The sequence below is a fragment of the Pseudonaja textilis genome, chromosome 5 (genome assembly GCF_049901715.1).
Source record: "Pseudonaja textilis isolate UNSWEBS1 chromosome 5, rPseTex1.2, whole genome shotgun sequence".
In the NCBI taxonomy this organism is placed as follows: Eukaryota; Metazoa; Chordata; class Lepidosauria; order Squamata; family Elapidae; genus Pseudonaja; species Pseudonaja textilis.
Window position 1 is genome coordinate 20643078 of NC_141994.1, and position 23392 is coordinate 20666469.

Sequence of the window (23392 nt, forward strand, 5' to 3'; positions counted from 1 at the left end):
GGCTTTTTCATAATTCATCTTCTGGGGATGCTGCTTCTTTCCGTGGTGGAGCTCATCAGGTCTCCTTCAAGTAAAGATACTCTTTCCTCACAATAACACCCATCAAAACTTCACGGCAGTTTTGAGACTGCAAGGACCTCCCACCAGAGTGGGGAAAAACGTTGCCCTCTCCAATGAATGAGTAGAGGGGGATTTGAATTGGTGTGTGTGTGTGTGTGTGTGTGTGTGTATCTACCATCTCTCTCTCTCTCCCTCCCTCCATACATCCATCTATCTCTATCTCTATTTATATCTATCTATTGAACTCTATATCTATCATCATACCTGTCTATCATCTGTCTATCTATCTATCTATCTATCTATCTATCTATCTATCTATCTATCTATCTATCTATCTATCTATCTATCTATCTCTATCTATCTATCTATCTATCTATCTATCTATCTATCTATCTATCTATCTATCTATCTATATTTATCTCCCTGTCTGTCTGTCTGTCTGTCTGTCTGTCTATCTATCTATCTATCTATCTATCTATCTATCTATCTATCTATCTATCTATCTCTATCTCTATTTATCTATCTCTATCTATCTCTTTATCTCTCTCTATCTCTATCTATCTATCCCTGTCTGTCTGTCTGTCTGTCTGTCTGTCTATCTATCTATCCTACCTACCTATCTATCTATCTATCTATCTATCTATCTATCTATCTATCTATCTATCTATCTATCTATCTATCTATCTCTATATCTATCTATCCCTGCATATCTATCTATTTATCTATATCTGTCTATCTATCTATCTATCTATCTGTCTGTCTGTCTGTCTATCTATCTATCTATCTATCTATCTATCTATCTATCTCTCTCTCTCTCTCTCATCTCTCTGTCTCTCTCTCTATCTATCTATCTATATATATATCTATCTATCTATCTATATATATATCCCTATCTATCTATCTATCTATCTATCTATCTATCTATCTATCTATCTATCTATCATCTATCTATCTTCAAATGTTGACAACTTTCTTGGAGAGAGAGAGATTTTCTTCCTGTAGCCAATGGAATAAAACCAGAAAGTTGGCCTTTTGTGGTTCGTTACTGCTTCATTTAAGAGACTTTACATGGCTGCCCACTCACTTTCAGTGACCAGATCTGGGGGGGAGGGGGGTCTTACAATCCACCTCTCTCAGGTTTTCTTACAGGCTTCATCGTTAGAATCAACTGATGTGGGATTGGGTTCTCCAGCTGGTGTCCTTCCTCTGTGGGCTCCATATGTTTCCCACCCCCAGCTGAATGCTAACATTTAAGCCAATTATTTTAATTATCCAAGAAAAGTGGGGGTGCTGGCATTCGGAAAGCATCCTCTCTCATTTCAAGAATGCCTTTGGCTCCAGGACAGGCATTCTCAGATGATGAAGTGGGTTGCTGCTTTGTTTAACAGATGCCCAACTCCCAGAAACAGAGTTGGGAGGGACCTTGGGAGTCTACTAGTCCAAGCTTCTGCTTAAGCGTGAGGCCCTGTGCCATTGTAGGCAAATGTTTCTCCAATCTCTTCTTAAAAAACCTTCAGTGATGGAGCGTCAGCAACTCTAGGAGGCAAGCCGTTCTAGTGATGAATCATTCTCACGATCAGGAAATTTCTTCCGATATGCAGGTTGGATCTCCCTTGGAGGAGCTTCCATCCATGGCTTCCATCCAAGTGTTTTTGGAGAATAAGTCAATCCTCTCTTCTCTGTGATAGCACCACAAATGCTGGAAGGCAGCTAGGAGGTCACCCCTTAAGCCTTCTCTTCGTTAGACGGAACATACATAGTTCCTTTAGTATTCAACAATATTATATTTAGGCTTCCAACCAGGGGGGCGCTTCAAAAATTGTAGCAGCCAGTTTTCTCCTAGTTTTGCTGAGTGGGCGTGGCCTAGTTGGCCTCCTGCACCACGGCGGGAGGGGGGTTTGCCCTCCCTGGGCTCCGGAGGCTTTGCTTGAGCCTCCGGGATGGTGAAAATGGCCTCCCCAGGGTCCGGAGGCCCTCTGTAGGCCGGAAACGGGCCTGTTTCCAGCCTTCCCAAACTTCCGGGAGGCCCATTTTTCACCCTCCCCGAGCCTCCACGGGGTCCCTGCACTTACCTGCCTCCAAAACTGGCCACGTGGGGACTCCTGGGAGGGGTGGGGTGGGTGGGGCGGGGCCAGCCAGGAGTGGGATTTGGGGGTTCTCCAAACTGCACAGGATCTTAGCTTAGGGGCTCTCCTGAACCCCTGCGAACCCCCAGCATCCGACACCTGCTTCCAACCTCTTGTCATCTTCCTTGCTCTTCTTTGCCCTCTTTCTAGGGCCTCATAGAACAATTGAAACAACAAGTAGACAGAGGAAGAAGATATTCAGTTTTCTTTTAGCATTCAGTTTTATCTCGCTGCACATGCTAGGAAGTATGTTTTTAAAGCCAATACTTATGAATATGAAATCCCGGTGAACATAAACTCCTTTCTCCTCAAAACTTCTATCTCGATGCTGTCAGGTTTTGGGGCAGCTGTTTTGTGAAAAGAGCATACAGTTGCAATTGCTGCCCTCTAGAGTTAAGACTGAGTTGATGAGACTGTAAATTGTAGACATAGTAACACTAAGTTCCTCTAGTGTTTTACATCTCAGATGGACGTTGTTGAGGACATTTAATTGGTTTTGAACGATTTCAGAAAGATGTGAGTGGCAGGGGGGAAAATAGCCATGAATCGTAGCCCAAAACCCAGGGGTGGGATTCTACCTGGTCCGACTGGTTCTAGAGAACCAGTTATTATGATTCTGCTCAGTTTGGAGAATCGCGCCACTGGCTGGCCGCTCCCTTCCCCGCCCACTCACTCCTTACATGGCATGCATGCCATCCAACTTGCCTGCCTTATGCCTTTGCCTAATTTTTGGTAAGTTGCTATTTTTCCTTTTTTCCCCCCCTGACCATCAGCTGTTCCGACAATCAGCCATGCCGGGAGATTTAACTTAGCTAGAAAGCAGGAAATCATCAGATTTCTTGCTGTCTAACTAAACTAAAAGCAGAGCTGAACCTTCCTTAGGACTGAAGCTTCCATTTTTCATTGCAGACCCAGGTAGCAGATTGCAGAAAGGTAGATCTCTGAATGAATCTGTGATTCTGTGAGCAATTCAATCTGCCTGCTTTACTTGATTTTTGGTAAAAGTTACTCCTTTTTTAATATAAAAAAATCATTATTTACATAAATATTTACAATATTTACATACAAACCATGCCCACCCAGTCACATGATCACCAAGCCACACCCACAAATTAAGCCATGCCTATAGAACTGGTTGTTAAGAAATTTGAATCCCTGCCAAAAATAATTTAGGAAATCTCCTATTTTTCTGCCTGCTTGAGACTGAAAATGAGGCTGGATGGTAGCAGGAATTTGGCATCTGGAGATACGGCACCATCGGTGGATGGCTTATATTTTGCTTTTACACTTACACAAGCCAGAAATAAAAGTTCATTCGCTGATTTGGTATCTAAAATAGTTACCTCTGGAAAATGGAAGAACCTGTTGCTTGGTATGTTCTTCCTGTAGACACGAAAAAGGGACAGGAGACAATCGGGATCAGACATTTGAAATCCATGATTAAATGCCTCCCGAGGCTAGGCCTGATTTAACATTCATGAGGACAATGTTGGCACAACAAGGAGTTCCTCCTAGAAAAACTCAGAAGTTCACTATCATTTTGGATAGGTTCCAGCAATTCTGAAGCCCAGAAGAAAAAGAGAAAGTGAGTGAAGCTGACATGCCCTTGTTGGGGTCTGATTCTGAGGGCGAGATTGAGCAGCTGACAGGGAGTGTGGGAGTGTGGCTCTGGTGGCTGTGGAGGAATTGGGGAAAGGGCACAGTTCAGCTGGGTATTGAGGGCCACCCCCTCTTCATCCAGGGGCACGCAAGGAGGAACAGAGAAGGGAGCAATGTGGCTTATGGGAGAGAAAGGGGCCCTGATCCCTTTCATTAGTTGCAGTGGGAGAACAGGATATAAGAAGGGCATTTGCACATAGCACCTTGCTGCAAGCAAAGCGTGCATTATCTTTGTTGAGGTTTATAGGGGTTTTGGCATCTTCCCAATTGTTATCTTTTGTAAGTCTGCAATTTATTATCCTGGCCTGTTGTGATAATTACTTCAGTGTGGTTTGTGTTATTGTTTTTATTTCTACTTTATCTGTACTTTGGGTTTGGACTGCATTTCTTCCCTTTGTAGACTGTTTTTTGGGAGAGTTTGATCTCCAGCCGAGGATAACTGGACATTGGGGGCCAAATTGGAGGCATTAAAGGGAATTTATCTACTTTTGTGACTTTGTTATTTTTGTGCCATGCCCCGGGTCATCACAGAAGCATACTATAGAGGTAACTCTCAACTTATGTTCATTTAGTCACCATTTGAAGTTACAATAGCGATCGAAAAAGTGACGTATGATTGTTTTTTCACACTTATGACCGTTGCAGCTGTCGTTGCACGATCAAAATTCAGATCATGGCTCAAATTTATGACAGTTGCAGTGTCCCGGGGGGTATGTGTCACACGATCCCATTTTTGCAAACCTCTAACAAGCAAAGTCAGTGGAGGGGAAGTCAGATTCACTTAACAACTGGGTTACCAGCTTCAGAACTGCTGCCATTCACTTAGCAACTGGGGCAAGAAAGGATCGTGAAATGGGGCGAACCCTACTTCACTGCTTTCTCACTTAGCAACGGAAATTTTGGGCCGCAATTGTGCTCATAATCAGGGGTGGGCTCCAAAATTTTTTAGCAAAGGGTTTTCTGCCCGGTTACTAGGTGGGTGTGGCCATGGTGGGCATGGTCTACTACTTGTATCATGTGAATCTCTCTCCTTAAAAGCAATGCCCCTTTTACCAAGCTACTTCATTCTTCCAAGCATCTAAAGAATTCCTCCTTTCAAAGAAAGTTATTTGTACATTCTTTTCATCTGGGAATCCCAGAATAAGTTCACCAGAGGAGGTTTTGATGAATCGATTGAGTAGCCACTCCAAACATTCTCTGACCCATTTTTTTTTAATATATATAATTGTTTTACAGCCATGAGTTGTCCAGAAGGCCAACTTTACCAACAGTGTGGAAGTCCCTGCAACCAGACCTGCCGATCTCTCGCCCATCCTGACACAGACTGCCGTGAATTCTGTACCGAGGGCTGCTTTTGCCCCTTTGGGATGTACCTCGATCAGCAGGGGGATTGTGTGCCCAGATCCCAGTGCTCTTGCTACTACGATGGGGAGATCTTCCAGCCAGATGATGTCTTCTCGGATCACCACACCATGTGGTAAGCGTTGGAACCTGGGTTTCATCTCACATATGAATTCACATGGAGAAGTGTCAAATCGTAATCCCCTTTGTCAGTGGTGGGCTTCAAAAATTTTAGCCAAGGGTTCTCTGCCGGGTTGCTGGGTGGGTGTGTCAGCCTCCTGCATCGTGGTGTGTGGGAGGGGGCGTTTTTGCCCCCCCCGTGGACTCTGGAGGCTTTCCTTGAGTCTCCAGGAAAGTGAAAATGACCTACCTCCCTGGGCTCCGGAGGCCCTCTGCAAGTCGGAAACGGGCCCATTCCCAACCTCCCAGAATTTCCAGGGGGCCCATTTGTTGCCCTTCCGGAGCCTTGGCACATGCCCTGCACTTACCTGCATCCAAAATGGGCCATGTGGGGACTTCTGGGAGGCAGGGGTGGGATTCTACCAAGTTCAGACCGGTTCAATAGAACCGGTTGTTATGATTCTGCACAGTTTGGAGAACTGGCAAATCGTGCCCCTGGCTGGCCCCGCCCCTCTCTGCCTGCCCCTCCTCTCCCTGCTCAGTCAGTCCTTATTGCGCATGCGTGACATCGCGTGCATGCGCAACATTGCTGACTGCGTTCTCCCCCGCCCCCACACAGCCTAGTCACTCCTTACTGTATTTGCATCTTGCCCTTGGTGGGAGGGGCGGGGTGGATGGGGTCAGCCAGGAGTTGGATTTGGGGGTTGTCCAAACTGCACAGAATCTTATCTAGGGGCTCTCCCGAACCCTTATGAACCCCCAACTGCCTACCCCTGCCTTTCGTCCAATTTTGATTATATATTGAGTCTCAAAATATATAATGAGCGGTTGCCGGAACTGGGTATGTCTAATCTAGCAAAGGGAAGGACTAGGAGTGACATGATAGCAGCCTTCCAATGTTTGAGGGGCCGTCGCAAAGAAGAGGAGGTCAACCTATTCTCGAAAGCACCTAAAGGCAGGACAGGAAGCAATGGGTGGAAACTAATCAAGGAGAGAGGCAGAACTAAGGAGAAATTTCCTGACAGTGAGAACAATTAATCAGCGGGATGGCTTGCCTTCAGACATTGTGGCTGCTCCATCACTGGAGGTCTATGGAGATTCTCAGTCATCCAGCTCATGGTTGTCCCAAAGGTGCTCCAAACTCTTTTGCATTATTCAGGTGACCCGGAGTGCACAGATTAATCTCCAACCGGCCTCCATGACTCTCAGAGAGAGTGCTAATGACCAGATGACTGCAAAGACTAGAAAACCTTCCACTCTCCACCATTCAGTCAGAACTGAAGAAGCTTCTTGGACAAGAAGCAAAATGTCTTCAAAGAAAACAACAAAGTCCAGCTGCTTTTTGAAAAAGCTCCACCACTGGAGGTTTTTCAAAAGAGATCGGGCAGCTATTTGTCCAGAATAGTACAGGTTCTCTGGTTTGAATAGTGGACTAGAAGATTTCCAAGGTCCCTTCAAAGCCAAGAGCTTGTAGCCCAATAGCTATATTTTGACTCACCTCTACTGAACCAGTCTGTAGGTTCTAATCACCCTTAAGCGATTAGCAGTTCTATGAGAAGTAAAATCTATTTCAAAGCCCTGCACAGTCTCCAAATATAAGGCCTTGATATTTTCCCTTAGTATGTTTAAGAAATGGAAGCTTGATTGCAGAATAAGCCATCTCCAGAATGGCCAAGAGTGAAAAGGGACCCAGTTCTGGAGCCTTCAACATGTTCGGTTCTCTTTGCAATTGTTCATAGCAGCTTTTCCAGGGGTGGGGCTGCTGGGGGTTCGCAGGGGTTTGGGAGAGCTGCTGGCTAAGATTCTGTGCAGTTTGGAGAACCCCCAAATCCCAGTCTTGGATGGTCCCGTCCACCACCACCCTCCCCTCCCAGGAGTCCCCATGAGGCCCATTTTGAATGCAGGTAAGTGCAAGGCTCGGGTTGGGCAAAAAAACGGGCCTCCTGGAAGTTCGGGAAGGCTGGAAATGGGCCCATTTCCAGATTCCAGAGAGCCTCCGGAGCCCGGGGAGGCCATTTTCCCCCTCTTGGAGGTTCAAGAAAAGCCTCCGGAGCCCGGGGAGAGCAAAAACACCCCCCCACTACCACCACCATGGTGCAGGAGGCTGGCTAGGCCACGCCCACTATAGCCATGCCCAGCATGGCCACGCCCACCCAGCCACTGGGCGGAGAACCCTTTGCTAAAATTTTTGAAGCCCACCCCTGCGCCCTTCCTTCTTGCTGCATTGATTCATGCTGTTGGATGAAAACCAGCGGAGTCCAAAAATGTCAGACAAAGAAGAATGCGGTGTTTCGTCATCCTCACATTAATTAATTGCAATTAGCTTTACATCACTCCCCAGTGAAGTGCAGGCAGTTCCCTCCAGCAATTCATTAAGGTGCCTGTGGATAAAGTTCTCTCAAGCAAGCTTCCTAGACCCAATGTTGACATGGACCAACGGGGAAAATCGATATAAAGTCATTACTCAAAACTTACAAAATGTGCCAGATCAGATTATGTAACCGCCACTAATGAAGGAATGTCGTAGAGTGGTGCGGTGGCCTAGAGGTGGGGCTCCTGCCTCACAATCAGGAGGCTGTGAGTTCGATCCTAGGTAGAGGCAGATATTTCACTGGCATACTGAGATTAGATCTGCTGGGGAAAAAAAAACCCTCCGCATTGGCAATAGGAAGGGCATCTGGCCAGTAAATGCTCTGCTAACTCCATTCAGTTGCCCAGACTCCACCCCACGAGGGATTATGGGGGTCAGTAAATGATGATAATGATGAATAATGAATGAAAAGAAGGACTAGGGGTGACATATAGCACCATTTCAATATTTGAGCAGTTCCTACAAGGATGAAGGGGGTCAACCTATTTTCCAAAGCACCAAAAGGCAAGATCAGAAATGATGGATGGAAACTAATCAAGGAGAGAAGCAACCTGAAACTAAGGAGAAACTTCCGAACAGTGAGAGCAATCAACCCGTGGAATGGCTTGCCTTCAGAAGTTGTGATGTGCTCCATCACTGGAGGCTTTTAAGAAGAGACTGGACAACCATTTGACTCAAATTGTATAGGATCTCCTGCTCTAGCAGGGGTTGGACTCTTCCAACTCTATTATTCTATATTCTGTGTTCACCAGAAGAGAATATTTTTATCTTAGGCTTGAAGTATGGTTTGCTGCTCTCTGAGCGTGGTTGTTTTCTTGCAGACGTTTCATTACCAAACTCAGTAACACCATCAGTTTCTAGAAGGGAGCAGGGCTTGCTCTCTGTTTATATGCTAGTGGCTTGCCCTGTCCAGGTTGGTGGGGAGTGGTTCCATTAGACTGTTGTCTTACAACTCAGAAAATGTTCTGCTGTCCCATGCCAGCATTTCTGCAAAATATGTTTTGGCCTCTAGAACTGGCAGCTTGCACGCTTGAGAGCTGAAGGTCGCTGACCCCAGAGGTCAACCAGGAAAACCCACGGTGTTTAAGGAAGCCAGGGCCATTATTTTAAAAGCCTTCTGCTTCTTTCTCTTTCCAGCTATTGTGAAAATGGCATCATGCACTGCAGCTCACAGAGACTTCCAGGAAGTTTCGTTCCAGATGTTCTCTTCCAAACTCATCGCTCCGCCAGAGGTAAATTTGCTTTTTGATATGTGCCATCTATTTCTTGTTTCTCTCTCTCTGCCCTTCTGCGTCCAGCAAGGCTTTCCTGAAGGCCTTTGCAGCCGATAACAGAACTCTGGATCGGTCCAGAGCTTTGTTATCAGTTACAGAGGCCTTCAGAAAAGCCTTGCCAGTCAGCAAGGCAGGTGTCGGGGTGTGTGAGGCCTGGCTACAATTGTCCAAAGGTAGATAGTAGGACAGTTCCACACCCCCCCCCCCATCCCTACCCTAGCTTAGTTTTTACCTGTGCACTTTGGAGTGGACGGGAACTTAATTAGGGCTTATTTGGAGGGTAGGGCTTATATTGGGTCCACGTGTAAAAATCAAGCTAGGACTTACTTTCAGGGTAGGTTGTATTTTCAAGGAAACAGGGTATCAGCAGTGCAATTGCGTATTTGCCACTGCAGTCATCTTGCTGTAACATTGTTGGACCCTTCTATATCTTTGCAAGAATTTCTCTTGGACTGACGGTGCCTTTCTTTCTTTCCTTAAAGCAAAGCGGAGTGTCTCCTGCAAGCATCCGATGACCATGTTTGTCTGTCCGGCAAATGACCCAAGAGTGAAAGGAGTGGAATGTATGAAGAGCTGTCAGAATTATGATCTGGGCTGCGTCAGTCATGGATGCATCTCGGGTTGCCTTTGCCCGACTGGATGGGTAAGAAAGTTGAGGTTCTTCAAGAAAACGTGTGCAGGAACCGGCAAGGCAACCTGCTTGTTCTTCTAGCCTTTATATGTCCCTCCTATCCAGCAGGGATCTGAGGGCAGGGGCAGGGATTCAGCTGGTTCAGGCTGGTTCGGGAGAACCGGATGTTAAATTTACATCCAGTTCGCCGAACTGGTCGTTGAATACAAGGGGTGCAATGGCTCAGTGGTTAAAGACACTGCGCTTCACCCAGAAAACTGACATCCAGGATTCGAGACCCGAGTTTTTACAATGGGTGAGCTCCCATTCTTGCCTCAGCTCCTGCCCGTCTAACAGGTTGAAAGCACGCGAATGTGAGTAGATTAATAGGTACCACTTTGTAGGAAGGTAACATCGTTCCCTGTGCCTTGGTGTATGGTCATGCTGGCCACATGATCATGAAAGATGTATTTGGACAACACTGGCTAAGAAACGGAGATGAGCAACACCCCCTAGAGTCCAATACGACTGGATAGGGGAAATCTTTACCTTTATTATGTGAATACAGCTGAGGAGTAACCCCAGTCCTCTCAAAGATCCTGTGCTTTGTCTGAATGTACTCCTATAGGGTTAAAGAAGTCAAGATGGCAATTGCAGCTACAGGACTGAGTGCCTTCATCATTTGGGGTTTGCAAAATTATATGATGGGATCTAAAAGTAGGAGTAGAATTTTACTGCCACTAGAGGGCAATATTGTTCAGCTTTTTTTACTCTGTTCTACTTCCAGAGTTTGCTAAGGACTTCTCTGTTTTAAAACTTAGGAGCAATTAGGAATTATTGCGGCTTTTGGTACCCCTGTGTGTCAAAAACAAAGGGAATTTTTTTTAGGGAAGGCTCAGAATTTCCAGAGTGTTAGAAGGGAATTAAAATCTTATTAGTTGCTTCAGGCTGCAAGTCACAGTTCATATTTTTTTAACCAGTTTTCATTTATATAGAGTTGTTGATCCAGAGTTTTGAATTGGATTTGGTCAAAAAAATAATTGGTCAATTGAGCTGTCAAATAATCCTCCAACCATGACCAGATGCTCTTACAGTGTAGAATGTTACTAAAAACAAATCATCGGTAGATTCAATGTTTTTCTAATGAACGGAACAGTTACTGGAAAAAAAATGGAACCACTTCTTTAAAAGAAATCTAATTATGAAATTAAGGTCAAGGGGATTTTGAGTGAACAGTCTTGAGCATGACATCATACAGATGTGGTGGCTTTTTTCAACATATTTTGACTAGGCTATGACCCTGGCAGTTTTGATAGTCTTCCAACCAGGTACAACCATGCTTATACTTATACCTGTTATCTAATACTTGCTTGACAAATAAAATAAATAAATAAATAAATATAAATAAATAAATTGAGACTAGCATAACTTAGCTTCCAAGATCAGCTAAATGCTGCCACCTAGCCAAGTCATTGTGGAATGGCGTGATTTTAAGACTTGGAAAAGTTTGGAAGAAGGAGAGCCGGTTTACTGTAGTTAAGTCACTAGTCTAGAAACTGGGAGACTGGGAGTTCTGGTCCAACTTTAGGCATTGTTGGAAGGAATATCCATCTGGTTCAGTTCCAATCTGGGAGAAAGACACCGGAAACATGGAGGCTGATTGTAAAAATGGCTTAATGATGAAGTAGAGCCATCAAGCACATGGTTCCGGGCAGCTGACCACATGGAGTTAAGAGTGGGTGGCTTTTATACCTTCTCTTGGGCTTTGCATTTGAACTTTCTGTTCCTGTGCAAGAACATGTATTCTATTGGCTGTTGCAGGGGTTATGTAGGGGTCATAGCTGGCTCTATAGGTTGTCTGAACTCCCAAGTTTGGTTGAAGTTTGGACTGCTGGGGATGGTGCAACTGAGATGATGCAATGAAGGGGCTTTGGGCAATTCTTATTATGGCTGAGGGCTAATCCTACCTTTGTTGGATCTTAGGTGAGGGTATTTGTTTATGAATAGAGCTATCTATCTCTTTATCTCTTAAGTGCTGACATAGGCTCTTAAGGAAGGTGAGGGCTGCTTTCCAAGAGTATGTTTCTCCATTTCTCACCCAGGGAAATATAATATTCTGCCTTCTTAATATTTCTCAAAATATTTCATTCTTCCAGGAGAGGGCTGGGTGCTAACTTTCTACAGCATGAAACTAGCTGAGTGACCTTGGGCCTGTCCTTTTCTCTTAACCCAGGAGGAAGGCAATGGCATATCACTTCTGGAAAAAAAATAACTTTAGTTAAGATAAACAATACATTCTTCATTTATTTTTAGGGAGAACCACTAAGATCATGACACATTTAATTTAAAAAGACCATTGTTTTATATTTGCTTTATTCCAGGTTTAACAGTAATTTTCAAAGACATTTGTATGAAATTACAGATTATTTTCCATACTTGGTGTCCATCCATAGTCTGGCCTCCTTAATTTCAGCTCTAGCTATTGATGGTTGTCTATTAATATTTATGATTTATTATTCCATCGAGCTGGCCAATTGCAATTCGTTCAGCAGACGAATGGTTTAAATGTAATTCATTATTGAAACATGCTATTTTGGATTAATTTAATTTCTTAATTTCATTTCATTTTTACAAATGTGAATTCAGCAAACTGCACACACTTAATTCAAGAAATTAAGCCAATGGTGGCTTTAGTGCACATGCCAGCATAGCCATGTCATTAAGGGGAGCTTTGATGAATAGCTGAGGAGGGAAACGGTTGTCCTCAACTCTTCATATTAGAATGACACAATAATAACTTTTTTGAAAGAATATAAGTCACCAGGCTGAGTTGCTTAGCTTTGTGAGACATCTACCCAACCCATCAGGGCAAGGATGCAGGGAATATCTATGGAGATCCTCAGTCATCCAGGTCATGGTTGTCCCAAAGTTCCTTTTTTCAGGAGGAAACTGGACTTCCTTGTCTTTTCTTTTGAAGACGTTTTGCTTCTCATCCAAGAAGCTTCTTCAGAACCGAAGAAACTTCTTGGATGAGGAGAGAAACGTCTTCAAAGAAAAACCAGAAAGTTCAGTTGCCCCTTGGAAAGCACCTTTGGGATGCAGGGAATGTTATGGTCTCCTCACCTAAGAAGATCCATTTAGTGCCATGATGGCGAACCTATGGCACTCATGCTACAGGTAGCATGCAGAGCTGTTTGTATGGGCACATGCACCCTGGCCAAACTTACTTCATTGCACATGCGTGCACCTCCCAGCTGTTTTTGGCCTGTTCTAGGGAAGCCTCTGCAGCCTCGGGAGGCCGAAAAATGGGCTGTCCGGAAATACTGGAAGTGCTGAAATGGGCCTGTTTTCAGCCTCCCAAGGCTCCAGAGGTTTCCCTTGAGCCTCAGGAGGTGAAAACAGCTTCCCCCAGGCTCCAGAGGCCCTCTGGAGGCTGAAAACAGGCACTTCTGGTATTTCTGGAAGGCCCGTTTTTCGGCCTCCTGGGGCTGCAGAGGTTTCCTTTGAGACTCGGGAGGTGAAAACAGCCTCAAACAGGCTGAAAATCAGCTGGGAGGTGCATGTATGCACAGTGCAGGTAAGGGGGTAGGGTGGGGGTGTTACGTGCGCATGTGCATGCTCAGGGGGGGCAGGGCACATTGCACTCTGGGTGCCAGCATGCTTTCGGCACACCACAACAAACAGGTTCGCCATCACTGATCTAGTGGGACCAAGAAGAAGGGCCTTGTCTGTGGTGGCTCCCTTTCTATGGAACATCATTTCATTGTAGATAAGAGTGGATCCCATCTTAAGGCTCTTTCAGAAGGCTTTGAAAATATGGTTTTGTCAGTGGTCCTGACAGTGGATCACAGGGTGACGTTGAGGCCATCAAGTGGTTTGTTTGATTGTTGTCTCCAGAAGAGTGGGACTTTATTTCTACAAGAGCAGTAACACTTAGATTTATATATCACTTCATAGTGCTTTAGAGCCCTCTCTAAAAACTCTTCCAAATTGTTTGTCTTCAAAACTGAAAGCAGTCAGGTTAAAAAAATGCTTAGAACAAGAATCATTTGTGATCTCAGTTTATTGCTAGATGATGCTTGTTCCCATGAGTTTTTGTGCGGCCATATAAATATAAATTTATATGGCCGTGGTGGCTCAGTGGCTAAGACGCTGAGCTCGTTGATCCGAAAATGGTTGGCAGTTTGAATCCCTAGTGCTGCGTAATGGAGTGAGGTCCCATTACTTGTCCCAGATTCTGCCAACCTAGCAGTTCGAAAGCATGTAAAAAATGCAAGTAAAAAATAGGGACCCCTTTGGTGGGAAGGTAACAGTGTTTTGTGCACCTTCGGCATTTAGTCAAGCTGGCCACATGACCATAGAGACGTCTTTGGACAGCGCTGGCTCTTCAACTTTGTAATGGAGGTGAGCACCGCCCCCTAGAGCCGGAAACGACTAGCATGTGTGTGAGGGGAACCTTTACCTTTAGCTTATAAGTTTTATTGGCTGTAAAAGTTAAATATCCATCTATTTCCGTTCTAGGTGCGACATAGAAATAAATGCATGGTCCCTGAGAATTGTCCCTGTTTTCACAACGGACAGGAATATGCTCCAGGACAAACAGTGACAAAAGATTGCAACACATGGTAAGAAACTAATCTCTTTGACGTTGATCTCCCATTTGGATCTTCATTTTGAAGCACGGCCAATAAATGTTCATCTTTTTTTCAGGAGACATAGGCAACGAGTGTAAAGAAATGGACAGGCAACATAGGCTATTTATAGCAAGCATTGATAAACATTGTATTATCCTCCATCATCCTTAGAAAAAGGGAACGAAAGTTACACTTGTTGAGCAGAGAATCAACCTGCCTTGTTTTTCACTAGTTCTCCTTCAGTTCGAGTAAAGAGAAGTGCACTCTCTGGACTTGTCCTGACTCCTGTGTTTTTTTTAAAAGCAGAGTGACTCTTACAATGCTGTAGTAGTAGCAATAGCATTAGACTTAGACTTAAGTAATTCCTGATACCTCTTTTCAGCACTCTCTGGGTGGCTTACAATAGAGAATATTTGCATCTTGCCCCCAACAATCTGGGTCCTCATTTTACTGACCTCGGAAGGATGGAAGGCTGAATCAACTTTGAGTCCTGTCAGGATCGAACTCCAGGCTGTGGGCAGAGTTTGCCTGCAATACTGCATTTTCACCACTGCGCCACCAGGGAGAGCCCTGGACAGTGGATAGCTGTTTTGTCTGACTCTCCTTAACTCCCTGCCTACAAAATGCAGGGAATAGAAATAGAAATAGAGATAGGGATAGGGATAGGGATAGGGATAGGGATAGGGATAGGGATAGGGATAGGGATAGGGATAGGGATAGAGTAGGGTAGGGTAGGGTAGAGTAGAGTAGAGTAGAGTAGAGTAGAGTAGAGTAGAGTAGAGTAGAGTAAAATTCTTCATTGGCCGTCTGATCGGACACACAAGGAATTTGTCTTCAGTGCATAAGCTCTCAGTGTACATAAAAGCTATAAATGATAAATTGCCTCTACAGTGTCATGAGGAAGGGAGTAGAGGACTTTTTGCCTCCAAAGCTCCATGAGATATTGTAGAGAAGATCCACAAGTGTTTTGGGGTTGGATGTAGATGTTCTGAATCTGGAGAAATCCAAGGAAGGACAACTTCCTGTCTTTTCTCAGAATGGCAATAGCGCTAGCCCTTAGACTTATATACCACTTCATAGAGTCCTTTCCAGCTCTCTCTAAGCAATTTACAGAGTCAGCCTATTTCTCTCAACAATTTTGGGCCCTCATTTTATTGACGTCCGAAGGACGGAAGGCTGAGTCAACCTTGAGCCTGTTTAGGATTGAACTCCAGGCTGTGAGCAGAGTTTGCCTACAATACTGCATTGTAACCACTGCACCACCACAGCTCTAAATTAAAATAAAACCCTGCTAGAGATTTGGGGGAAATGCTGTCAGAAAAGTGAATGAGGTAGGCAAGGAACACCTTTTTTAAAATATTTTTTATCTTTTATAAAACATCTCATTAGGTGAACAACATGTTTCCAGATTTTACATTTCCATACAAACGTGACCATAATTACATACCAACTTTTATATCCAAATTAAAATCATATTATTACTTATTACCTTTTTCTTTAAATAATCTCATATATTATTTAACAATATTATCCATATTCTTATTCCATTTCTATAATAATTATACGCATATTCTTACATCTATCACATTTGCAATTTTTTCTACATGCAATTATTCCATTCAAAGGTTTTTCCCCTTTTATTACCAATTTGCATATATATATGCGACACTGACTGTTTCCAGAAGTTCATTTCTTTGGTGCTTTTTGGAATGGCCAAGTCACAGCAAAACTAGAGTTGAGCCTTGGGGACAAATTTGACTTCTGAAGCTGAAAAAATGGGGTCCATTGAGTAAGGATTAAATATATGCCACCCAGACCAGAAGTTATGAAGTTTCAGGTCATTGCATTTTCTCAAAAGCAGAGACATCACTTTCATTCAAAACATCTATGATGATCCAGAGCGTGGCACAAAAGCAACAAAGTCACAAAAGTAGGTAAAGTCCCTTTAATACCTCCAATTTGGCCTCCAATGTCCAGTTATCATCAGCTGGAGAAAAAACTCTCCAAGAACAGGTTTTAAAGGGAAGAAATTCAGTCCGAACCCAAAGTACATATAAATCATAAATAAAAACCAACACAAACCACGCTGCAGCAATTAACAAGAGAGGGCAGGATAAGGAATTGCAGACTTCAAAAAATAATGAAACATACACAGTTGGGAGGATGCCAGAACCTAGATAAGATTTGACAAACAAAAATAATTCATGCTTTGCTTCCAGCAAGGTGCTGTGCGCAAACACCCTTTTTAAATCCTGTTTTCCCAGCTGCAGCTAATGAAGGGAATCAGGGCCCTTTTCTCCCCCATAACTCATGTTGCTCCCTTCTCCATTCCCCCTGCATGCCCTAGGATGAAGAAAGGGTGGCCCTGGATCTTCCTCTGAATGCCCAGCCAGACTGTGCCTTTCTCCAGTTTCTTCCATAACCACCAGAGCAACACTCCCACTCCCTGTCAGCTGCTCAACCTCCCCCTCAGAATCAGATTCCAACAGGGGGCATGACACATCAAAATACAAAACAGAGTTTTGGTGAGCTCCAAAACAGTAACAGCTTCTGGTCTTTTGCAGCACCTGCCGTGCTCGAAAATGGGAATGTACGGAAAATGTCTGTGATGGAAAATGTTCGGTGATTGGAGCCGCTCATTACTTGACCTTTGATGGACTGAAATACATGTTTCCTGGGAATTGTCAATATGTGCTTGTTCAGGTAAGACTCGGGATGTGATGCTCTAAGGCAGGGCTGTCAAAGTCAAGTCCTGTGGGCCGAATCCAGCCTGTGGGGTGCTTAGATCTGGAAACAGCAAAGGACCAGCCCGCAGTGCCTCTACCAGTGAAAACAGAGTTTGGGGGCGGGCTTTGTTTTCACTGGGAGAAGTCTGCAGGTGGCCATCGTGGCTGAAAACGGGGCCTGGGCTCTGTTTTCACTGGCAGAGGGCTCACAAAACAAACTAAAAACAAAAGAAAAGGAGAAATGTTTTCCCTTTTGCATTTGAACATGCAAGAAGGGGCAGGAATGGAGAAAAGGAAAGAGGAAAGACAAAGAAAAAGAAGGGAAGATGGGAAGAGAGCAAGGGAGGAAAAAGAAGGGAAGAGGGGAAGGAAGAAGAAAGAAGGAAGGAAGAAAGAAAGAAGGAAGAAAAAAGAAGGAAGGAAGGGAAGGAAGGAAGGAAGGAAGGAAGGAAGGAAGGAAGGAAGAAAGGAAGGAGATTATAATGAGCGTGAGGGAGGGCCTGAGGGAAATCCTGCCTTAGAACTTGGCCACCACAGGTGTCCCCCACACGAGTGACGTTGAGCTGGCCATGCCCCTCCCCCACGGCCAAACACAATCCTGATGTGTCCCTCAATGAAATTGAGTTTGACACCCTTGCTCTAAGGGGAAATGCAGAGGTGGCTTGGGGTCATACCGAGAGTAAAATTACACCGAGAAGAATGAAAATATTGCTCTTCTTGAAGTGCTTTAGCAGTGTTGTCAGAGGTAATGGACATCACTGCAGGTTTCACATCAGGTTACATGGCTGGGGATCTTCAGTGAAGCTCAGATCTTCGTGCTGTTCATTGTCAGCCACTGAGAAGAGGGAGGGAAGCAGATTCATGAAAATCAAGGTTCGACTCCCAAGGGTTTCTCCAAGAAACCCCAAGGATTAGATTTTGGTTTTGAGGCTGCCCATTCTCCGAAACTCTGAAGGGCTTACAAAGGTTAAAACCATCCAAGTACAAATAATATAACACACAACAGGGATCATAGAATCATAGAATCGGGCTGGAAGGGACCTTGGAGATCTTCTAGTCTAACCCCATGCTCAATGTTCTGTACAGACATTTGCATACTGAACCGCAGCCCGGATTGGCTAAAGCGCACGGCCACCGGATTGGCTGAGTGCGCGGCACTGATTGGTCGCTTGGAATCGACCTTGATTGGCTGAGCCGATCGCGGGCGATTCAAAACGACCGATTGGTCGCGCAGCACTCGGCAGAAAGTGCTTTTAAGCCGCGCTTCTTCCCCACTTTCCCCACTTGTGTTTTACCCTAATAAATGAGCTGAACCAAGTCACTGACTCGTGTCCTTTGTTCGTATGAGATATACGACACTGGCGACGAAGGTGAGATTTTAAAACAAGTCCCACACCGCACGTGGCCCACGGAACCGCAACCGGCAGCATGGCCAGCGGCAATGTGCCACCCGCTCCCTTCAACCAAGCTACGGAAGATTGGGAATCGTACATAGACCGATTCCTCATGTTCCTAGAGAGCAGCAACCTCAAGGACGCGAACGGGCAGAGGAAAAGGGCCGCTTCTTCCTCACACACCGCGGGCCCGCAGTGTTTAAAATGGCAAAAGCCTCGCCAAGCCGCCGACGTAAAGGCCATGGACTGGGCTGATCTCGAACCGCTGCTGAGGAGCCACTACGCACCCGCCGTGCCCACCCTCATCCGCCGGCACGACCCTACCGCCGCGATCAGAAGCAAGGGGAGAGCGCCAGCAACTTTGTGGCCGACCTCAGAGACCTCGGGGCCTGTGCGGGTTCACCGATCTCGATGAAGCCCTGCGGGACCGCGCCGTCCTCGGCCTCCGGGACCCCGTCCTGCAGAGCTGGATCATGGCAAAGGGCGACATCTCCTCGCCGACGCCCTTGCCGAAGCCACCGCAGCAGAAGCGACCCGGAAATCAGCGGCCCATTGCGGCAAGCCGGCACCGCAGAGCGAACCACCATGACCGAAGCGACCGCAACCCCGAGAACCAGTCCGGATTCACCATCGAGCAGCCGCTCCACACATCACGGCGATCTCGAATCCCTCCGACTCAGAAGATGACGAGGAGGACATCCACCGACTGCAGACGGGACGCGACCGGCGCGAACAACGGAACCGAAAATCAAAGTTCCAATGCGCTGCTGGCGGCGGCTAACACCCGCGGTCGGAATGCCGGTTCTTTGATGCCATATGCCGGCATTGCGCGGCTGCGGGCCACATCGCCAAGGTCTGCCGTTTCAAACGGAACCACAGCCCCGCCACCGAGACGACAGCCCACGGAGGTGCGACAATACCAGACGCGACAGCACCCCCCAAGGAACCGCGACCGGGATAGCGAGAGCCGTTGAGCCGGAAGCGAGGAGCCGCCGTTTCAACGAAAACCGCCAGTGCGAGGAAACGCACCAGACGGTCATCGCTTGGCCATTCCTCCAACTGGGATGGCCGGAAGGTCCACGTGGAGGTCGCCATCAAGACCGCCCCTGCAAAATGGAAGTCGACTCCGGATCTTACCTATCCATGGTCGCGTGGCGGGAAATTAAGCGGCTAGTACCCTCCATGAAACGGCACGAGCTGGAGAGCCAGAAGCTCATCCTCAAAGACTACCAGGGGAATCGCATCCCCGTGGTAGGGACCGGCACTTCAAGGTCACATTTAAAGGGCGCACCGAAATACTACCCCTAACCATCATCGAACAAGACCGCCCCAGCCTCCTGGGACTTCAATGGTTCGCGCTGCGTTGGGACTAGAAGTGACCGGCACCAACCACGCCGCCGAGGCGGACTGGGAGGAGCAGCTCGTGCGCGAGTTCCAAGAGGTCTTCGACGGAAACCCAGGGCAAGTACCGGGGCCCCCAACATCGCTCAGCCTTGACCCCACCATTGCCCCTATCCGCCTCAAACCCCGGCGAGTGCCTTTGCCCTCCGCCCCAAAATCGATGAGCAACTAAATAAGCTCATCGAACAGGAGTCCTCGAGCCAACGGACCATGCCCGATGGGAGACCCCTATAGTCACCCCGATAAAGCCAGATAGGTCGGTGAGAATCTGTGGGGACTATAAGGCCACCCTGAACCGTGCGCTACAACAAAGCGCCTACCCCGTCCCAGTAGTGCAACACCTTCTACACTCACTGGGGGCAGGGTTTTCGCCAAACTCGACCTGGCCCAAGCCTATCAGCAACTGCCGGTCGACGAGGAAACCGCAGAAGCGCAGACTATAGTCACACACCGAGGGGCATTCCGCTGCAAGAGGCTCCAATTCGGAGTCAGTGTAGCCCGGGAGTATTTCAAAGCCTAATGGAGAGGCTCCTCCGGGGCATAAAAGGGGTAGTACCCTATTTTGACGACGTATGGTAGCCGCGCCGACCAGAAACAATTGGAGGGCCGCTAAGGGAAGTACTGCAAAGATTCCAAAGTGCAGGACTAAAAGTTAAGAGGGAGAAATGCCAACTGCGCACGGCACGGGCCGAATTCCTGGGGTACCTACTAGACCAGCACGGAATCCACCCCACTGAGGGCAAAATAAAAGCCGTCAAAGAAGCCCGAAACCCAGAAACAAAACTGAGTTACAAGCATTCCTGGGGTTGATTAATTTCACAATGTTTTCCTGCCCCAAAAGGCGCACCGTGGCGGAACTGTTGCATAGGCTGCTCGACAAGGCAGCCACCTGGACATGGGGGAGACGAGAAGAGGACGCTTTCAACAAAACCAAGGACCTTCACATCAGACGCTGTCCTCATCCAGTACAGCGAGACACTCCCATCACGGTAACGTGCGACGCATCACCCTTCGGGCGTAGGGGCCGCCCTCAGCCACACCTCGCCGACCGGAAAGAAGCACCCATCGCTTCTTCTCAAGGACCCTTTCAAAACCCGAAAGAAACTACAGCCAATTGGACAAAGAGGTTTCTAGCAATGCCGCAGCCGTAAAGAAATTCCACGAATACCTTTACGGCAGGACTTTCTCCATAATCACGGACCACAAACCGCTGCTGGGAATACTGGCAGGAGACCGGGCCACCCCAATCATACTCTCCCCAAGGATGACAAGGTGGTCCGAATTTCTCGCCGCCTACAATTACCGGCTAATCCACCGCCCGGTAAGTCAATTCCGCACGCTGGATGCCCTCAACCGCACACCATTGCCCACCCTGGACGCTGACCCAGCACCCACCACATCCACCCTGAGCATCGAGACCTTACCCAACCTACCCGTGACTGCCGCCAGACATTGCCCTAGCAACCAATAAAGACAAACGCCTGGGCAGGTCCTAAGATGGGTGGGAAAAGGGTGGCCAGAGAAGGACGTGGACAACGAGTTCAAAGCTTACCGGAACCGACAAACTGAGCTATCAACGCAGAAAGGCTGTCTACTGTGGGGGGACAGAGTCATAGTCCCAGAAAAATTGCAAAAGAAGTCCTGAGCATGCTGCACGAAGGGCACCCCGCATCGTTGGGACAAAAGCCCTGGCCAGAAGTCACGCCTGGTGGCCAGGGATGGACAAGGAGATCGAAGCCTGGGTGGCCTCCTGCAAACAGTGCCAGGAATCAAGACCAACCCCCCCGCTGCTCCGATCCTGGAATGGGAAACCCTCGGGGGCCATGGTCCCGGATCCACGAGATTTCAAGGGACCAACCAGAGGACACACCTTCCTGGTAATCGTCGAGACGCTTACTCCAACTGGCTGGAGGTAAGCAACATGAAGACAACTACCACAGACGCCGCCATCAGAGAACTCAGCAAGCTCTTCGCAACCCACGGCCTTCCGATGTCATCGTGTCAGACAACGGCCCCAGTTCACCGCACCACCCTTCGAGAAATTCTTGGCAGAACGAGGGATCCGACATGCATTAACGGCACCGGCGCACTCCGGCGCGAACGGAAGGACGGAGAAAATGGTCCAATTCACAAAAAGACCATCCAAAAATCGAAACCGGGACATACAAGACAAAATAAACTGGATGCTACTAATTCAGCACATAACCCCGAGCACTACGACGAACAAGAGCTCCAGCGGAGCTACTAATGGGGAGGAAATTGCATCACCGCCGACCGCTTGCACCCCACATACAACTCGGAAAGACCCCCTGACTCCACCAGCAAACGCAGAACATTCGCACCGGGAGACAGGGTCTACGCAAAAACCTTACCGGGACCCCTCTGGATACCGGCAACGATCACCAAGCAACAGGCACACACTCGCATCGCCTTCAAACTACCGACGGACGAGCGTGGAAACGCCACATCGACCAATTGAGATCAAGAACCACCGCGGGAAATACAACCGACACGCAAACACCAGACACTGAAAGGAACCGCAAAACACCAACCAAGAGGGGAGGGAAGGCCCCAAAGAACAAAAAGAACAAACCCACCCAAAAAGAAACCAGCAGTACTACCACCTGAAGAACCGGAGAGCGACCCACTCAAGCCTCACCTGGAAGGAGCAGCCGAGCCAGCTCAACCGGCCCCGGAAGCCAGAGCGGGAGCAGCCAAGCCAGCTCAACCAGCCCGGAAAAGCCGAGCGGGAGCAGCGAAGCCAGCAGCTCGACCAACCCGGGAGACCAGGAGGGAGCCGCGGCGAGAGGCCTGACTCACCCTTCCAGGCGGTTCCATCAACGAGGCGGAGAGCGACAGGAGTCCCACCCGAACCGGCCAACAGCCAGGAGACAACTGACCAGCGCAAGTCCAGTCGGAAAATACGGAGCCCGCCTACTTACGGGACTACGTCACGTAGGACCAAACCAAGAGGGGAGGGGTGTTCTGTACAGACATTTGCATACTTGAAACCGGCAGCCCGGATTGGCTAAAGCACACGGCCACCGGATTGGCTGAGTGCGCGGCACTGATTGGTCGCTTGAATCGACCGCGATTGGCTGAGCCGATCGCGGCAATTCAAAACGACCCGATTGGCCGCAGCACTCGGCAGAAAGTGCTTTAAGCCGCGCTTCTTCCCCACTTTCCCCACTTGTGTTTTACCCTAATAAATGAGCTGAACCAAGTCACTGACTCGCGTCCTTTGTTCGTATGAGATATACGACACTCAAGGTAAGAGTCCTCATACCATCTTGGACAAATGGTTGTGCAAACTCTTCCTAAAAACCTCCAGTGTTGGAGCATCCACAACTTCTGGAGGCAAGTTGTTCCACTGCTTAATTGTTCTCACTGTCAGGAAATTTCTGGGGCTGCCTGGAGGTTTTTAAGAAGAGATTGGACAGCCATTTGTCTGAATTGGTACAGGGTCTCTTTTTTGAGCTGGGGGTTGGACTAGAAGACCTCCAAGGTCCCTTCCAACTCTGTTATTCTGTTATCCTTTTAGACCAGCGGTTCCCAAACTTTTTCAGTCATGGAACCCCATGGGCATTTCCTCCCCCCACAGAATCCTATGTATGTATGTATGTATGTATGAATGTATGTATGTATGTATGTATGTATGTATGAATGTATGTATGTA

The 23392-nt window shown here is 47.2% G+C and overlaps 1 protein-coding gene across 1 annotated transcript in view; it reads left to right on the forward strand.

Annotated features, from left to right (window-relative positions):
• The window catches only part of VWF (von Willebrand factor), a 193873-nt gene that overhangs the window by 63011 nt on the left and 107470 nt on the right, over positions 1 to 23392 (forward strand). The window contains exons 16-20 of the mRNA XM_087934258.1: positions 5082 to 5322; positions 8815 to 8909; positions 9434 to 9594; positions 14083 to 14186; positions 16760 to 16898. Coding sequence (XP_087790384.1) covers positions 5082 to 5322; positions 8815 to 8909; positions 9434 to 9594; positions 14083 to 14186; positions 16760 to 16898 — 740 coding nt within the window. The remainder of the gene's footprint in view (positions 1 to 5081; positions 5323 to 8814; positions 8910 to 9433; positions 9595 to 14082; positions 14187 to 16759; positions 16899 to 23392) is intronic.